General features: G+C 39.8%; 1 protein-coding gene across 1 annotated transcript in view; it reads right to left on the bottom strand.

Annotated features, from left to right (window-relative positions):
* Positions 1-20372, bottom strand: part of LOC126259474 (methylosome protein 50-like) — a 42998-nt gene that overhangs the window by 8142 nt on the left and 14484 nt on the right. Inside the window, exon 6 of the mRNA XM_049956311.1 lies at positions 2825-2902. Coding sequence (XP_049812268.1) covers positions 2825-2902 — 78 coding nt within the window. The remainder of the gene's footprint in view (positions 1-2824; positions 2903-20372) is intronic.

Raw genomic sequence — 20372 nt, 5'->3', positions numbered from 1 at the left:
AAGCAGTTGATTTATCCACTACTGGCTTGCTAGGCCTATCGCAGCTTCACCAGAGCCCCGTTAGCCGTCACGTTTCAGGGTTCCCATAGGGCCTTCCCAGCTACCGTAGCGGTCCTGGGGCACACAAAGTCCCCGCTGTACATCGCCCCTATAGGCAGTCCCCTACTTTGTGCCATTGCCCATCTCCCACGACTTGGACGAGGGTTTGGACTTATGGAAAAATTAACTGAAAACTTAAAAAAAAAGAAAAATCCCTGAAATTCTAGAAACTTTCCAGGTTTATTTTCTCCCAGATGAAACAATTCCTGGATTTCCCAGTTGTCCAGGGACAAACACCCTGCTATGTGGAAACATGAGATTTCCTGTGGGTCAAAGGCCAGGTTGTGTCCCACAGCTTAGTGAGTTGGAGCCTCAGTATGTTGTGAAGTGGGTTTGTATTTTATGATTTAATTGTAAGAGCTGTGGAAAAGCACTCGGCACAGATCGTTGACTGTCAATTCTGGAACAATGGCGTGCTATCCAAATAACCAACCAGTGGTGTGTGGTCTGTAATTAATATAAACTTAGCCCCGAATAGGTCAACATGGAACTTCCTAATGGTAAAGACAACCACTAATGCTTCCTTTTCTATCTGCAAGGAGATCTTTCTAGTGGGGTGTCAGCGCCTTTGATGCATAGGCAACTGGTTGCTCAGTAATGCTACACTGCACCAATGCCATATGGGGAGGCATCTGCAGTCAAAACGAGTGGGTGCTAGTGTTATGGTGGAAAGGGCATAAGGCATGGTGCTAGGTGCAGCACCCATTTCAACTATAGCCATCCACCTGCACTGAACGCCTTTTTCCACAACTGGTTTAGCAGATGCACGATTTAGTCCACTTCTCAAGGTAAAAATGTGACCAAATAAGAAGATGTCTATTAGTTGCCTCTTAAGACAGGCAAGAAAGGGCCATGGGTCTATTCTAGCCACCACCCACCCTCACCCCTGACATTGCACGGGGGATAGTGACTGGTATGTCTCCCATTTTAACATATTTCTGGATTAAATTAGTGAGGTTCAAGCTCAAGTGGAAGATTACAAACAATCTTTCTTCCTTTAGACTGTATGTGACGAACAGGAAAGGGGGCAGGGCAAAGGGGGTTGGGTGTACGCGTGTAGTGATACACACAATACTCTCCTCCACACAGGATAAGGTAGTTAGCAAAGTACAGATGTTATCTAGTATTTTCTAATGTAACTACTTCTCAAAAACTGACCTCCATTTGTTCCGTAAAGAGTAATAGTTTTGTTACTGTAAGGCTATCGCCATCTCTTCTACGTCATAGTAGACATTGAGAAAACAGTTTAGGTCAAATTCCTCACACTTTTACCTTATTATTCCATTTAGTGGTCAGAGATGACAACGTCAAAGGGCTATAAATCTCTGAATCAGAATTACTAGGTATGTTTGCTGAGGTCAGGTCAGTACAGCCATTTGTTTGTATAACTTTATCTGTTCCATTAGTGATCATCTCCTCTGGTGTCACTATGATCAAAAGATTTCTGCATGTGTGCATGCACACGTGCCCACATGAACGAGATGTGGTGGACTGAAAGTATCCTTCCAGATGACATACTGCTGTAAAATTTAGATAAATAATGGGTCAAACTCTAGAGTGGAAAAAAAAGAAGATGCAATGACAAAATTTAACCAAAATGACATCCTGATACTAGTTGTATTGTCAATATGGGAGCCAACCTAAGGTGAGCCTCTGTATCATTCTCTCTTATATCAAGCAGGTGGTAACACGAGCTTGTTCTAACACTAGTCTCTTGGGGGAAGCGTGTGCAGGATAGTAAGAGATTAAATTTGCAGTATGGAAATAGCAGTTTAACTATTAAGTGTTCTGGGTTTCACGTTTATCACATTTATGCTCAAAACATGATTTCTGAACGAACTGGGTGGGGGTGAGGGCGGAGGGAGGGATAGACAGGGGGAAAGAAAGGGTGGAGATGGGATTGCGGCATGTGAAAAGAAGAAATGCCAACATGTCTTAGAAAAACAGTCTCACAAATGAGTTTTGAGCACCCTGGGAGAGGGGGAATCAGTTCAATTATCCATACGAAAACACACAAATGTCACAGAACAGTCCACAGGGTACTCGCAAGTTCTTACTGAACACAGGGCACAATACTTAAGCTTTCCCAATGGGTACCAAGAATCAGCATTATAATAATTGACTTATCTGTCAACAAATACAATGGGGTAGGTAAGATATTACATAGCATACCATACTTATTTCCAGTTCTTATGTGTGGTTTTCATGGTAGTCTAAATAAACTGCACGGCTCCTCACAGAACCATTATACGTGTATATTGCACCTCCAAGGGACAATGGTTCTGAATATTTTAAAAGCATCTTAATTTTTATAATTTCTTCCTTTCACAGCCAAAAATCATTTTTAAATAACTCGTCAAAATTAGATACGGATAATTATTTCCATCATTTGTAGACGAAATACAGATTTCACAATTCTTATCCCTGAACTATAATCACATGTTCATACTTCCCAATACAAACAGAACTAAATGGTAAGAAATGCTGCATATAAAGCTATGTTCACCGAAAAAAAGCTACAAATAACTATGCCAAAGAGATACAATTACTTTGTGGAAGAATTCTTGTAAGAAACTAATCAGTTAGATAATCTATCATTAACTTCATTTAAAGCTAAAATACTCCTCCCTAATTTGTAGTTTGCACTGAATTAAGAAATCTCAACTGATCAAAGTTGTCATAAATTTAATAAAACGGAACACCAAAATTCTGTAAAGATACTTACATTTCTGTTGCTGTGTTGCTCTTAAAGTCGAATACTTTTACTTCTGTACTTTCAGCACAGGCTGCCAACAGATCATGGCTGTTATGAAAAAAAGAAACAATCTGAATTTCTGATCAGAGGCAACTTATGATTACATAAAAAGGAATCTTCACTAATGTGGCATCATGAAGTAGAACTGAAAAGATTGGCAAATTCTGCTATGTTTTTACTTCTATGTATTCACTATTTTGAATATTATAAGATACAACAAACACTGATTACACTATATAAGCTACTGCATTGCTGTCTTTGTATAACACAAACACACAAACACACACACACACACACACACACACACACACACACACACACACACCAGGTAACTCACATTCAGCTTCTTATTCTGATTACTAAATTAAACAAATAAATGCAGCAAACACCGTTTCCCCCAGCTCTTCAACAAATCCATTACCACATACCTGGTTTGTTTCACTAAATCTAGTCTTAAGTTTTAGATTTTAGTTAATCTCAAACCGGGTAGCTCATGTAGTAAGGTCTTTGTGTGTTTCATTTCTTTGGTGCATTCTGTTGCTGAAATGTATTTTTCTTCAGTTGATGAATTAACCATTTTACACTGCTTCTTGAAACACCAACTAACGGGAATACCGATATAGACAATGCATACATTTCGACTCTTTCCGTCTCTTCAGTCTTGGGCATTATCAGAAACAACAGTAGATATATAGATGAATAGTGTCATCTTCACCTTCTTTCTTATTGTAGAAAAGGGCATAATTCATGGAATCTTTTAGATATCTCAGAGTTCTTTTGAGAATTTGGCATTTTTTGGGGTAGCGGTAGGGGATGGTCTTCCGTGAAAGAACTCCCACAGATTGCTGCCCACTCTACCAAATCATTTATGTATATTAAAAACAAAGATTCCATGACTTACCAAACGGAAAAGCGCTGGTAGATAGACACAATAAAAAACACACAAACACACACACAAAATTTCAAGCTTTCGCAACCAACGGTTGCTTCGTCAGGAAAGAGGGAAGGAGAGGGAAAGATGAAAGGATGTGGGTTTTAAGGGAGAGGGTAAGGAGTCATTCCAACCCCGGGAGCGGAAAGACTTACCTTAGGGGGAAAAAAGGACGGGTATACACTCGCGCACGCGCGCACACGCACATATCCATCCACACATATACAGACACAAGCTGATATGTCCGCTAGTGTCTGTATATGTGTGTGTGTGTGTGTGTGTGTGTGTGTGTGTGTGTGTGTGTGTGTGTGTGTGTGTGTGTGTGTGTGGGCGCGTGCGAGCGAGCGAGTGTATACCTGTCCTTTTTTCCCCCCCTAAGGTAAGTCTTTCCACTCCCGGGATTGGAATGACTCCTTACCCTCTCCCTTAAAACCCATATCCTTTCGTCTTTCCCTCTCCTTCCCTCTTACCTGACGAAGCAACCGTTGGTTGCGAAAGCTTGAAATTTTGTGTGTTTTTTATTGTGTCTATCTACCAGCGCTTTCCCATTTGGTAAGTCACGGAATCTTTGTTTTTGATGTATTTTTCCCATGTGGAATGTTTCTTTCTGTTTTATTTAAATCATTTATGTATACAGAGACAACAGCGGTCCTATCACATTTCCCCCCCAGGCACTCCAACAATCCCGTTGTGTTCATCAGAGACAAGGGTATAATCAGGAGTGCCCCAGGGAAGTGTGATAAGACTGCTGCTGTTCTCTACATACATAAATGATTTGGCAGGCAGGGTGGGCAGCAATCTGCAGATGATGCTGTGGTGTACTGTATGTTGAAGTTTAGTGACTGTAGGAAGATACAAGACAACAGACAAAATTTTTAGTTGGTGTGGTGAATGGTAGCTAGCTCTAAATGTGGAAAACTTAAGTTAATGTGGATGAGTAGGGATACAGTATTACTGGTGTCCTGCTTGACACAGTCAAGTCATTTACATATCTGGGCATAATGTTACAAAGTGATATGAAATGGAACAAGCACGTGAGAACTGGGTACGGAAGGTTATTGATTGACTTCAATCTACTGGAAGGATTTTAGAAAACAGTGGTTCACCTGTAAGGGAGACAGTGTGAGAGTGTGAGACACTGGTGTAACCTATTAAGTACTGCTCAAGTGTTTGGGATCCATACCAGGTGGTACTGAAGAAGAGATTGAAGCAATTCAATTCAGAGGCTGGCTGCTAGATTTCTTTGCGGTGGGTTCAAAAAATATGTAAGTGTTATGGAGATGCTCCAGGAACTCAAATGGTAATCCCTGGAGGGAAAGCAATGTCCATTTTGAGAATCACTATTGAGAAAATTTAGAGAATCGGCATTTGAAGTTGACTGCCAAATGATTCTACTGCCGCCTACATACACTGTGCATAAGGACCACAAAGATAAGAGAAATTAGGGCCTGTGCAGAGGCACACAGACATTGTTTTTCATACCGCTCTATTTGCGAGTGGAACAGGAAAGGAAATTACTAACAGAGGTACAGGGTGGCCTCTGTCACGCACTGTATGGTGGCTTGGAGTCTATGTAGATGTCTGGTTTTACTTTCCAAATACAACAGGTAAGGAAATTAAATATTTTCATCCTCTTTATTTTCTTTGCTTTTATTACGCTTTGGAACTAAAGGAGTCTTGTGACCTTGCAGTCAGTTATACCAATTTCCTCCTCCACACACTGTTCTTGATGCAGAAATACTCCATCCTCTGTCTTCACTATTTGTATCTCTATGTATGCATCTAGATTTTCTACCACAGACACTTAAATTTTTCTTCAGTATGTTTTCAGTTTTCTTCAATTATTTTGCTATTATGATTCTCAACATGCTTAGCTACACAAATTTCTTTTGTTAAATATTTAAATATGTGCTGATCCGATTGATTGAATCTGTCCTGCACGTAGGAAATCTTCCAGTTTTATTCCATCTAAATGGAGTTCATTTCTAAATGGAGTTCATTGTCTTCTTCAGGTATCTTCATGAAAAACACTACATCAAACACTCATATGGAAATTTTTCTCCACTGCAAAAAAAAAAAAAAAAGGGGGGGGGGGGTCTTCATCAACAGATATCTATTACTGGCCTGAATAATTCCTTGAAATCCACATCTCTTCTTATTGACAACTTGACAACCAGCCTGGCCTTACATCAACCACCATCTCTGATTTTAAAGGCAATTTGCTTGTCATTCTCTCTTTCCTATTGTCTCCTTTGGATTTGCCAGCCTCCACACTTTTATCCCGTTTTCTTTATATGGACCATTACCACATTCTCATATTGAAGTAATGATGTTCCATAATCATATTTTAAAGGTTTCTTCAAATTTGATCTATCCCTAAAATTGTATTTTCTTTCTTTATTGCATCCTCTGTCTTATTAACTTACTTCTCCTGTTTCTTTATTTACATTTACTTGATTGTAGTATCGTTTGATACTTCACCAATAACAAGATTTTTCTGTACAGTTTCTTTTGTCACACTCTTCAAATTCAACATCTCCACCTGCTTTCTTCTTTCTGCATCACACAGTCTGCAACCATTTAGAACATAATCAACAAAAATGTACGATTCACTTCTTTCATCTACATGGAAGATGATAAAGAAACTAGTACACCGGCCTAATATCGTGTAAGATCTCCACAAGCATGCAGAAGTGCTGCAATACGACATGGCACGGATTCTACTGCCTGAAGTAGTGCTGAGGGACTTTACACCATGAATCCTGCAGGGTTGTCCATAAATCCGTAAGAGTATGAGAGGGTGGGCATCTCTTCTAAACAGCCCATTGCAAGGCATCCCAGATATGTTCAATAATGTTCATGTCCGAGGAGTTTGATTGCCAGTGGAAAGGTTTAAACTTAGTGTTCCTGAAGCCACTCTGTAGCAATTCTGGACATGTGGGGTGTCACATTCTCCTGATGGAATTGTCCAAGCTGGTCAGAATCCAAAATGGACATGAATGGATGCAATTGATCAGACAGGATGTTTGCATACGTGTCACCCATCAGAGTCTTATCTAGACTTACCAGGTGTTCCATATCTCTTCAACTGCACACACCCCTCACCATTAGGGAATATAAGCTCAGCTGAAATTTTTGCGAAGAACCTAATGGAGTTCTGAAAGGATAGGCTAAAACACAATTGGCGGCGGCGTGTTTGTTGCTGTCAGAAGTAGTTTAACTTGTCGCGAAATTGAAGTAGATACTTCCTGTGAGTTAGTATGGGCAGAGGTCATTGTTGGTAACCGGAATAAAATAATAATTGGATCCTTTTACCAACCTCCCAATAAAGATGATACAGTTGCTGAAAGGTTCAAAGAAAACTTGAGTGATTTCAAACACGTACCCGACTCTTACAATAATAGTTGGTGGTGACTAATTTACCATTGATATGTCGGCGAAAATACATGTTTAATTCCAGAGTTAATGGATAAAATATCATCCGAAATTGTGCTAAACACATTCTCTGAAAATTATTTCAGAGCAGTTAGTTCATGAGCCCACGCGAATAGTAAAGGGTTGTGAAAACACACTTCACCTCTCAGCAACAAATAATCCTGAGTTAATAACGAGCATCAAAACTGATTCAGGGATTAGTGAACGCAGGGTTGTCGTAGCGAGAATGAATATTGTAATCCCCAAATTATTGAAAAATAAGCGAAAAATATACTATTCAAAAAAGCAGATAAAAATTCACTTGACACCTTCCTCAGTGACAATCTCCACTCATTCCAAATTAATAATACAAGTGGCTTAAATTGAGAGATTTATACCAAATAAATTAACAAATGATGGAGCTGATCCTCCTTTGTACACAAAACAAGTTGGAACACTGTTGCAGAAACAACGAAACAAACACGCGAAATTTAAACAGACGTAAAATCCCCAAGATTGGCGATCTTTTACAGAAGCTCGAAATTTAGGGCAGACTTCAATGTGAGATGCTTATAACAGTTTCCACAATGAAACTGTCTCGAAACCTGGCAGAAAATCCAAAGAGATTCTGGTTGTATGTGTAGTATGTTAGTAGCAAGAAACAATCAATGCCTTCTCTGCGCGATAGCCATGGAGATACTATCAAAGACAGTGCTGCCAAAGCAGAGTTAGTAAACACCGCCTTCCGAAATGCCTTCACAAAAGTCCAGAATCCAAATCGGAAACAGCTGCCAACATGAGTGACGTAGAAGTAACTATCCTCGGAGTAGTGAAGCAACTTAAGTCACTTAATAAAAGAAAGTCTTCTGGTCCAGACTAAAAACCAATTAGGTTCCTTTCGGGGTATGCTGATGCATTAGCTCCACACTTATCACATGCAACCATTCGCTCGACGAAAGATCCGTACCCAAAGACTGGAAAGTTGCACAGGTCACACCAATATCCAGGAAAGGTAGTAGGAGTAATCCACTAAATTACAGACCCATATCGTTAACATCAATATGCAACAGGATTTTAAACATATATTGTGTTCAAACATTATGAATTACCTCTAAGAAAACGGTCTACTGACACACAGTCAACATGGGTTTAGAAAACATCATTCCTGTGAAACACAATTAGCTTTTTATTCACATGAAGTGTTGATTGCCATTGAAAAGGCATTTCAGATTGAGTCCGTATTTTTGGATTTCTGGAACGCTTTTGACACTGTACCACACAAGCGGCTCATAGTGAAACTGTGTGCTTATGGAATATCATCTCATCTCAGTTATGTGACTGGGTTTCTAATTTCCTGTCAGAGAGGTCACAGTTCATAGTAACTGACAGAAAGTCATTGAGTAAAACAGAAGTGATTTCTGGTGTTCCCCAAGGTAGTGTTATAGGCCCTTTGCTGTTCCTTATATTTGGGAGACAATCTGAGCAGCCGTCTTCGGTTGTTTGCAGATTACGCTGTCATTTATCGACTAATAAAGTCATCAGAAGATCAATACAAACTGAAAAACTATTTAGAAAAGATATCTGAATGGTGTAAAAAGGAACTTGTTAAACTTCAGTTACATGATAAATCAGTCTAATCTAAAACACATAAATTCAACTAAATACCTAGGTATTACAATTACAGACAATTTAAATTGGAAGGAACACAAAGAAAATGTTGTGGGGAAGGCTAACCAAAGACTGCGTCTTATTGGGACACTTAGAAAGACGTTTTTTGTTGCGACGGAATCTTCTCACGAATTTCCAATCAACAACTTTCTCCTCTGAATGTGAGAATATTTTCTTGACACTGACCTACACAGGGAGGAATGATCACCACAATAAAATAAGGAAAATCAGAGCTCATACGAGAAGATATAGGTATTCATTCTTTCCGCACACTATACGAGATTGGAATACTAGAGAATTGTTAAGGTGGTTCGATGAAACCTCTGCCAGGCACTTAAATGTGATTTGCAGAGTATCCATGTAGATGTAGATTAAAGAGCCTCCACCAGATTGAATAGTCCCCTGCTGACATGCAGGTCCACTGATTCATTAGGTTGTCTCCGTACCCATACCCGCCAATCCGCTTGATATAATTTAAAATGAAACTCGTCCAACCAGGAAACGTGTTTCCAGTCAACAACAGTTCAATGTTGGTGTTGACGAGCCCACACGAGGCATCAAACATTGTGTCTTGCAGTCATCGAAGGTACATCGGTGGGCCTTCGGCTCCGGTGGGCCTTCGGCTCCGAACCCCCCCCCCCCCCCCCCATCGATGATGTTTCGTTGAATGGTTCACACACTGACATTTGTTAATGGCCCAGAATTGAAATCTGCAGCAATTTGTGAAAGAGTTGCACTTCTGTCATGTTGAACTATTCTTCAGTTGTGATTTGCCCCATTCCTGTATGATCTTTTTCTGGCCACATCCATGTCCGAGATGTGACTTTTTACAGGATTCGTGATAAGTCACGGTACACTCGTAAATGGTCAAATGGGAAAATCCCCATGTATCACTACCCCGGAGATGCTATGTCCCAACACTCATGCACCGACTATAACACCACGTTCAAACTCGCTCAAATCTTGATAACCTGCCATTGTAGCAGTAGAACCGATCTAACAACTGCACCAGGAACTTTTCTTACATAAGCGTTGCCGGCCGCAGTGCTGTATCCTGCCTGTTCACAAATCTCTGTATTTGAATATGAATGCCTATTCCAGTTCCTTTGGCGCTTGTGTAGTTTCTGGAAGTGTTCTTTCATCTAGTTTCTAGAAATGGTCAAAATTTTTGGCAAAAACTCAAGATACAACAGTTTTAATTCTTGACAGACCTGGCCTCCCACTGTTCTGTAGGTTTGATAGCTGAGCTATCGAATAAATGTGTAGCTGTGTGCACTACTTCTCCCCGTAGCTCTCTGGTCAGTTTGCTGACCACAATCATAGCTCTGGCCTTGTTCATTGTCAGATTTAGTCTCTACTTTCTTTTTTAGTGTAAGAACTATAGTACATTCCTTTTCCTTCACAACAATTCTTAAACTCATGACTTGTGTATTCACCACCTATATCATCATGTCTTCTTTTTGACACAGAGAGTGATTTTTCACTTTCTAACACACTTTCTTATGAACACTATACCCACTGACATATATCTTACAAGATTTACTACACAAAAATGAATGAAATCATTTAATACTGTCGTGTAGAATCTGCATCCACTAAATGTTAGGCGGATCTCCCCACAGATATCAACATCTATTATTCTCTCTCAGCAGGAAATGGCTCTCTTGATAGCTTAGTTCTCACACAAGTTTCACACAGTGTTTCTGTCGAACTTAACTATTTGGATCCCCATCACACATTCTCTTGGTGGAGCACATCATGTGCCATTCTCATCCTTCACTTGTCAGTAGTGATTGCATTCCTGGTTTAATTTTCACATTTGGTCCTTTTAAAATGTCTTATATTTATAGACGTGAAAGGAATATTTACTAAAAACAATTATGCAATATTTTTCAATAATGTCTGTGTAAGACATCAGATTTTTACTGAGTTAAGCAACAAACATTACACCCTTGAGAACACAGTTTTCACTTGCGAAATTTCCTGTTGCCACTATTTTCACTGATTTTCCTTGTTCGGCAACTTTCATGACACTATCATAGTCCTTCATATTTATTAACTTGCCCACTTCTTTTCTGAATTCTATTTCATTCATATCCAATAAATGTAGTGACTCGCCTCTTGTCCTATTCAGTGACAGGATTTTGTTTGACACTTTCTAATGCTTCATTAAGAGTGCTAATTTTGGGTTGTCTCTGTCATTAGAATAACAAATTTATTCATGGTTTGTCCTTTTGAAGAGAGGACAGGATTTGAAAGGCCTTTGTTTTGATACCTGAATTTTATTTTTAAAGTACCACATCTTTTGTGGTCATTTTTATTGTACACATAGCAAATTCTTCCTTCTCATGCTTCTTGCAAAATTTCGACATCCATTCACAATTAGGTCCTTTCTTTTATTTTTATTAGAATGGACATCAAAGGCAATACTCTCTTCCTGATTATTACTTTTTAATTCTTCCTCTTCTCCAATGAGCCCTGCAATTAAATTCTGAATAGTCTTCTCACTACTGGGTGACTAATTCTATGCAGGAGAAAAATATTTGAATTCATCTGTTAAAACAGACCATGTGTTTCCGGCTCAACTTGGCTGGCCTGCTTTTGCCTTTATATGTTCTGTTAACATAAACAGGTATTGTTCAGGGGGCTGAGGGGGGGGGGGGGGCGCAAGTATATTGGACACGAATTATTTACTGCCTTGAAACTCATGACAACAGATTTGATCATCACAGCAATTCTGAACCAAAACTTGAAAAGTCTGACAGAAAATAAGCATGTGGGTAAGTGTGAATGTCTCATAAGGAATCAAGTGTCTGCGATAAAACATGGAGTGTCTATAATAAAACAAAAACCAAAGAACAGCACAGCTGCACCAAGACAACACAGCACTCTTAGCAGTCTAACATCACACTAACTTCCGTGCTGCACTTGCTCTGTGTACAACTCAGAACATAAGCTACATATATATATGGCCCAATTTTTGGTCACGAGGCAGTCAGTCCAAGGCAGAGTCTCAGACAAGTAACCTGTGCTGGTTAGAACAACAACAATGCTTCAATTGAACTGTGAAATAAGTGTTAATTAGGCCATGTGTAAAAACCAATGACAGTGACTACTCCATATGTACATAATTATTCTTCAAGAATTGAACTTTGTGGTTAGGTGTTACTGGTCGTAGATGTTCAACAAGAAACTATTGTAGCAGTATGTGGAGTTTCACCTGCTAACTATTAATGATGCTTATCAAAAGTTAAACAATAGTGCACTGGCCATATAACTGTATTATTAGGGGGTTGTGAACAGTGAAATTAAAGTACTGTAAAGCTTAACTGTGCATATGTCGGCTACATCATTTAAAGTAGTCAGTGTCTGAATCCACACAACCCATTTTTTAGTCAGTACATTGATGCTGAGGACAATAAATGAAGAAATAAAAGCAGGTGGCACTGCCACACACCCTACTGAGACCATAGACTGTCCATTCTACAAAATACCTGTAAGGTGTCTGTAATGGTGCCTTCACTCCTGCCATGCATAGCATGACGTGTGCACATTTCCAAGTCATGGAGTATGCAAAAATAAGGTGTCCCATGTTGAGAAGCTTGCAATGGATGAGCTCATGCTATATGTTCATGAAGCTGGCACAAGAGTTCCATTTGGTCCTGTTGGATACAGAGAGTGTTTGTATCAACAAATTTACTCTGTCTGTTTTGTACATTGTCCTTGTGCCCAAGAGAATGAATGACAAGGCAGTTGTCCAAGACGTGTCAATACATAATTGCTGCTTCAAGAAACAGTGCCAAGGCTCCAGCATCCCATTACTGGCCAGGTGGCAGCTCATAGCCTTGTGATGCTTATACCCGCAAAACTTGGCAAGATAACTGGACAGTTCTGATTCAAATTGTCATCTCCAATCAATAGTGATATACTGAGGACAACTGAACCTAGCTAACAAGGTAGAGGCAGAAGCAGAGGCTAGTTATCTAGGGGAACTGCTTCTGGCCAGTATGTATACCAACCAATCATTGTGAATAGATATCTGTTGCCGTTTAAGGGCAGCAGTGGCCCCACAACATCAGAGACGAGAGACTGAAGGTCGGTCATACTCCTGGATGACATAAATCTTGATTGTGATCAAACGCTTGCTTGGGGAATGCTAGTAAAGGGAACGGATGAGGTCTTCCTTTGGAGACGCTGTAGTATAGTTTCACCTCTGTCCCAGGAATGTCAAACAACTGCAGCTGGAGTGATGAACTGGCATCTTCTACGAGTGCATGAAGTTCATCACCAGCTTGCTGTGCCTGCATCAGTACTGTAAAATCTATATGGCTTGTCACACAGCTGACACGCGATAGGCAGTCTGCTACAATATTGTCTAAGGCAGATATGTGGTTAATATCTGTGCAAAACTGGGTGACAAACTCCAGCCAGTTGAACAAGAGTGGGGGGTCAAGTTGTGCTGTTCCATCTGAATGCATGGATCAAGGGCTTACATGAGTACATATAGTAAACACGCAAGCCTTAATCTGTGGGCGGAAGTGTTTAACAGCTTCATATACTGCCAACAACTCTCGTGGATGAAGTGCTCCATTTCATTGGCGATAGTGATAGCTTCCTATAAAAGAAAGCTAACACCTGCCAGGCACTTCGTGTACTGTTGACACACTGTGGCAGTAAGTTTGACTCGCATCAACAACCAAAGCTAAGAGCTATGCAGATTCAGATGTGCAAGCAGTGTTTCATTAGCAATATTCTGTTTGATGTTGTCAAAGATGGTGTTAATCTCCTCTGTCCACTGTATCAGACAACTGTCTTTCCTCTTTGCTTCTGCGAGCGCTGGTGTCAGCAGTTCCTGCAATTCGGCAGTGAGCAGCAAGTGACAGCCATAGATATTTAACATACCTAAGAATCTGCATAATTCTTTCATGGAAGAGGACTGACATGCGCATTATGGCACCTACTATTGCTATTCGAGGCAGGGAACCGGCTGACGTGATCTAGTGCCCCAAAAAAGGTGATTTCCAGCAGTCTGAAAACTGCCCTTGGCAGTGTTAAAGACAACACTGTAATTTTCCAGATGAATAATACCCTCTTGCCGGTGTTCGTAGTGTTGCTCCTTGTCAGCTCAGAACACTAGCACATCATATAGATACGTGAAGCCTAATGGAAGGTCTTGGAGGATCACATCTACAAAACTGTCAAGTCTGTGCCACAGTACTCAGCCAAAATGTCACTAACATGCCCTTAAAAAGTCCAAAAGGCCTGAAGGAAGTGTGATCAGTAACACAATGTCAACGATACAAAGTCAGTTCGCAATAAAAATATTTCTGTTACTGATAAATCAGATGTATGTACAGTATTTAACAAGCATTTTCTGAGCATTGCTGGTGAATCAAATAAAAATTTAGTTTCTATAGGGAATGATATAACTTTCTTGGCAAATGCCTTTCCGAGATGTCTGAAATACTCCTCTGTGATACATAAAAGAGGGAGATTGAGTCAATAATTAAATCACTAAGACTAAGGACTCTCATGGTTATAATGGAGTGTCTAGCAGAATATTAAAGTACCGTGCTGAACACATTAGCCCTGTATTTAGCAATATTTGTAATTTTTTCCTTTAGGAATGGTCAGTTTCCTGAACAATTAAAGTACTCAGTAGTAAATCCACTTTATAAAAAGGGAGAAAGGGATAATGTGGATAATTTTAGACCTATTTCTATGCCATCAGTGTTTGCAAAAGTTATTCAAAAGGCTGTGTATGTAAGGATAATTGATCATTTTATATCACATGATTTGCTATCAAATGTAAAGTTCGGCTTTAGAAGTTGTTAAACAACTGAAAATGCTATATTTTCTTCTTTGTTGGTACTGGATGGGTTAAACAAAAAGTTTCGATCACTTGGTATATTTTTTGATTTAACTAAGGCATTTGGTTTTGTTAATCACAAAATATTGCTCCAGAAGTTGGACCATCACAGAATACAGGGAGTAGCTCACAATTGGTTCACCTCTTACTTTAGCAACAGCCAGCAGAAGGTCATTATTCACAATGTTGAGAACAGCTGTGATGTTGGGTCTGAGTTGGGTACTGCCAAGTGGGGACTGCCTCCAGGGATCAGTGTTGGGGCCACTCCTATTCCTTATTCATATAAATGATATGCCCTCTAATATTATGGCTCAGTTTCAAATAGTGCAGTTCATGACTTAAGTTAATGGCTAGCAGAAAATTAATGCTAAATCACAGTAAGACTCAGTTTTTACAGTTTCTAATACAATTCAACAGAACCTGACATTTTAATTTCACAGAACGGGCAATTGATTAGTGAAACAAGACTTCAAATTTCTAGGTGTTCAGATAGACAGTAAGCTGTCATGGAAAGCCCATGTTCAGGATCTTGTTTAAAGACTTAATACTACCATTTTTACTACTCTGTATCTGAAGTGAGTGAGTGTTCGACACAAAAATTAGTCTACTTTGCTTATTTTCATTCGCTTATGTCGTACGGTATTTTATTTTGGGGTAACTCTTCCCATTCTAAAAGGATACTTTTGGCTCAAACAGGCTGTTCAGGCAATAAGTGGTGTAAGTTCGCGAACCTCGGGTCGATCTCTGTTCATGAGTCTGGGTATTTTGACATTGGCCTCTCAATATATATATATTCCTTATTGTCATTTCTTGTTAACAATATTGGCTTATTCCAAAGAATAAGCAGCTTTCACTCAGGTAACACTCTGCAGAAAAACCTGCATCTGGATCGACTTCCTTAACTCTTGTGCAGAAAACGCATGCAGTATATTGCTGCATCCATTTTCAATGAGCTACCACTTTAATTCAAATATCTTAGCAGTAATCCATGCGCTTTCAAATCTAAACTAAGAGTTTCCTCATGGGTCACTCCTATTCTGTGAAGGAGTTCCTTGAAAAATTAAGCCGATTCTTATTTTATTGTTGACTGCGTTTACTTAATCTTATGGACTGACTTTTTTCGGGTTCATAAACATTAATTTTTATCTGTTATTACTTTTTTTGTCGTAATTTTATGTACTGACATGTTCCACGACCTTTGAGGTTTGCTCCTCAATTTGATCCTATGGAACTTGACGTGTAAAAAGAAAACTACAGAGGGTTGTGCCATGCAAAGTGTGGTTGTAATCTTGCAGCAGTGGCACGAGATATCTGATCAGGTACCATTCTTGCATTTAGTGCATGGTACTCTCCGCAAGGGCACCAAACCCCATTCTTTTCAGGCACAAGGTGCAAAGCTGAGGACCATGAACTGCTGGATGGTCTGATAAGGCCTTCATGCACCAAGGTGCTAAATTCTACTTCTGCTATGGCCAAGCCTATCGGGCACCAGAAGTCTCATCCTGCACGAGACAGGCAGTCCACGTGTTGTATGTGCAATATCTGTTTCGGAAGTGCTTGGCGGCCTGGTTATGTTTGGGTAAAGAGTAAGCAGGATGATGTACTCACCCTTGTGCACAGACTACCTTCACACCGTGTCAGGTGGTACTGCGGTGGAATCTGGCAGCAGCAAGTCTGGTGATACTGTCAACCAGCCGAGCATTTACCACATCAGGCAGAAGGTTATAGTGAGCCAAAAGATAAGAGCCGATGGAGTTCCATGCGCTCGTAGTCCTAGATGCATTTCCAAACTCCATCCCATTCATAGCTATGGCTGGGCTGTTTGCTGCCATTAAGAGTGCAGTGGATGGTCCGCAGCAATGTCTCTGAAATCGTGGGAGAATGCTCAAGTCAGATTCAGTATCAATGAGAAACTTCAAACCAGAGCTGCAATCAGTAATAAACAGGCACTTTGATGATGACGGGCCACCAGCTACCTCTAGGACTGCCTTCTGTGAGCATTTAACATAGCTGCATGGTGTGGTACATTTCCATGCTTGCTCTCTGAACCACTAATGGTACCAACACACCAGCTGTTCTCAACAAGATGATTCGGTACTGCTGGTACACCGACTCCTAGAAGTCTGCTACAGTGCCTGCAGCAGTCGTCTTCTGAACTGTTTGGTAACAACAACTTGCTGAGCTGGGCACACAGTAGCTTGACTTTGGTCACAAGGGAATCATAATCGGCATGTGCTACAGGCATCTGTGGTGCCGTGGTACTATAGCACTGCACTAACCTGTGCTGGAACAATTGCTTCTTGCATGCTATCAGCCAGTTCCTATACTACATCCAATGGGATATCATTCCGAGTTGCTATTATTGCCGTAACTTGCAGCAGTAACCTGCAGCTTCACAGAGTGCACAGCAAATTATCTGAAACCATGATTAGTATCCACCTTACTGTAAAGGTGCTGTAAATACTGTGAGGGTTTTAGATGATCTAGGTCCTCTTTTTATGAGCACCTGAAATGTCTGGTGCTCTTGTCAAGCTGCAACTTGCCATATCAGCTCCAATTTTAGCTTAGCATGTGATTTTTCCTGTGGTAGCACACTTCAGCTGCATAGTGATTATCTAATTGGCTCACCGCGAGTGTAAATTTTGTCGTGCCTGCAGTAACTCCTGCACAAACCATAGGACTAGGTTACAAGGCCAGAATGGAGGATGGCCGACAGCCAGACAGGAAACATTCAGTTCTTCAGGCATTTCACTGTATGTTAAATAAATAAACTGATCTTTTACTCTTTTCATAGTTTTCCACTCGAGAATGCACCTGGGTCATCACTTGTCAATTTTAGGCTCCACCTGGATGGCTGACATTTGCCTTTACGTGCTCTATTACCATAAAACAGGTAATGTTCTGGAGGGAACAGTTTCGTTGGATGCAGAAATTATTCGCTGCCTTGAAAATCACAATACAACCAATTCGATTACCACAGCAATTCCGAACAAAAACTCGAAAAATTTGACAAAGTAAGTGTGTGGGTAAGTGCAAATTTCTCATAAGGAACCTATATAATACAAATACAAAAAACAGCACATTTGCACCGACAAGGGAATGGTCAAATAAGACCTGCCGAAACCTACCCTGAATTTTTTTACACAGGAAGAAGACAATAAAAGAAATGCACTGCCAAAATTTTAGCTGCTAAGAGGCACAGCAAGTATTTTGTAAAAAATGTTGAAGTTACACATTTTTACCATGCGAAGAACAGCAGTTTGTACAGCCCTGCCCACTTACAGTGCAAATCGGCAAATCATTCACGCAGCACCGGAGTTCACGGACACCATTTTCAATAACCTAAAGCCGGTTTACAATGGAGCGAATGGAAGTGAACACGTGCATGAGCATTTGCAGAAAATTCACTACCATGCGTTTATATATAGGTAGAATCGTTTATACTAGCAGGAACGGAAGAACACGAGGTAGCGAACATTGCCTATGAACGCTGTGTTGTGGAATTCTCTTGCTTACGCTCGTTTGCGCCTGTGAAAATCTGGCTTCAACCACACAAACATTTAATAACTTCATATCGACAGCACAATTCTTGTGCATGTAATTCTGATGAAGGTGGCTAGCAGAGAAAATAAAATCATGGCTATGTTTGATGTCACAGATGACTTCCATCCATGAGGACTTAATTTGTTGAAATGAAATTCGTCTTGCAGTACTACATTTTATAACAATTCCTATATGACATTCCTTATAATGATGTTTGAATGTTGTACATTTGACTATCCTGAAGTCATCACAAAAATGGGAAGTGTCTATTAAATGACAAAAACAAACAGTTTTCTTCCACCAGGCATGCAGTCAGACACTTCGCAGTAACCACTAGTTTTACTTATACAGAAGTGGGATGAGTCAGAAATGATCCCAACCATTGTTCTGCATATTGCGCTGCATACCAGGCATACTTGATCAAATAAATTCGTTAGGTGCGGTGAAGAAAACTGGTAATGTGCAAATGACTGGAGATTAAGAATACTGTTCCACTGAAACCTGAAATGAGAGAGACATGTTGGAAAATATGTTGCCTGAATTTCCTGAAAAATGCTTTCCACTGCCAAAAAAGTGCGTTATCGCGCTAGTAGTTCCAGGCAAAATCCACATTACACCTACAAATTTTTCATTGTCCTCCACAAAAACATACGTGTCAAGTCCAGACCACGATTCCAACAAAAGAAATGAATTAGATTATGCAGCAGTTAGGAATACGTTCCAACTGAAATGTTGGAAATTATTCCTTCCCACTTTTCCAGATTTTGATAAGTTGATTACAATATATTTGCAACTGAACAGTCCATTTTTTTTAATTGTTGGTCCTAATTTGCCCTGCAGTTCTTGCAGACAGACAGCTGCGGAAACAGAAAACCACTCATACTTATCACTGGCATTATCCTACATGAATGTATCATTGCATTCATCGATTGGACAACAGACTGTCTTTTCGCCCTGAAATGATAGAAGTACGGTGTGCACGCAGTTCTTTCATGAAAGTTTACTGATCAGCATTGTAAACAGCAGTTGGGGGGGAGGGGGATAACAGTAAGTTTCGTCTTAATATCAGCTATGAATTTATCTATAGCATTGTCTGTAACTGACAGCTGTTCTACATGGTTACATGACAAACTTGGTAATTTTGTTACTTCCTATTCTGTACAATTTCTTGAACCTGCAAAGCCAGGTCAATGAAGCCCGGAAATTAGCAATGTTCATGCCGCAAGCAATTCGGAGGGCCCAGTCTTTTATATCTCCATTGGCAACAGTCCATAGCCTCTCACGAACAGTTCTGAATCTTTCAGTTTTTCATTCAGATTGTTTCGGGTTTCTGTTTGGCACATATTTCTTACTTAATGTAATTCATTCTTCCATTTTTACAGTTCATACGCCTATTTTACAAAACAAAAACGCCTTTGCACACTGCGTAACATCAAGCGTTTTTTCCCTCCTTCGTTTAACCAATATTTCACTGCCTTTTCTTTGTCGCTGAAAGCTGTTACTGTATTTTTTTAAGGCTTGGAAGGTATTTTTCTTCAGAACTGTTACTGGCACAGCTGACATCTAAGCCACAATTATTGGAATCTTCACAGTTATTTGCCATTTCTTCTACCGTATAGACAATTTCAAACAAAATGTCGAAATCATTCGAATGAATGTAAAGGAAATCAACTAACAAATGACACATATCATATGTACGTCCTCAAAAGAAGTAGGCGATTTCAGTTGGAAACCACTTTTTCATATTTCACCACTCCTAAATTGAGAACATTAATTTGATTCCACACTATGGTGAAACTGGAAGGGAAAATAAAGAGGTACTATTAGCAGGCATGCCTTATGAAAGCACAATAAACTTTAATTAAACTATCTGTATGGTCAATACTTACCAATGCTGCAAAAAGCAACTGATTTATTTATTTATTTATTTATTGTTCCGTGGGACCAAATTAAGGAGAAATCTCCATGGTCATGGAACGAGTCAATACATGAAATTATAACACGATATTAGAAACAGATAAAATGAAATATAGAAAAAAAACATATTCAGGTGACAAGTCACAAGTTTAAATGAAGACAATCAACAATGTAAC

Source organism: Schistocerca nitens, chromosome 5 (genome assembly GCF_023898315.1).
Source record: "Schistocerca nitens isolate TAMUIC-IGC-003100 chromosome 5, iqSchNite1.1, whole genome shotgun sequence".
Classification (NCBI taxonomy): domain Eukaryota; kingdom Metazoa; phylum Arthropoda; class Insecta; order Orthoptera; family Acrididae; genus Schistocerca; species Schistocerca nitens.
The sequence above is the reverse complement of the archived record's forward strand: the minus strand, read 5'-3'. Positions and strand labels throughout refer to the sequence as shown.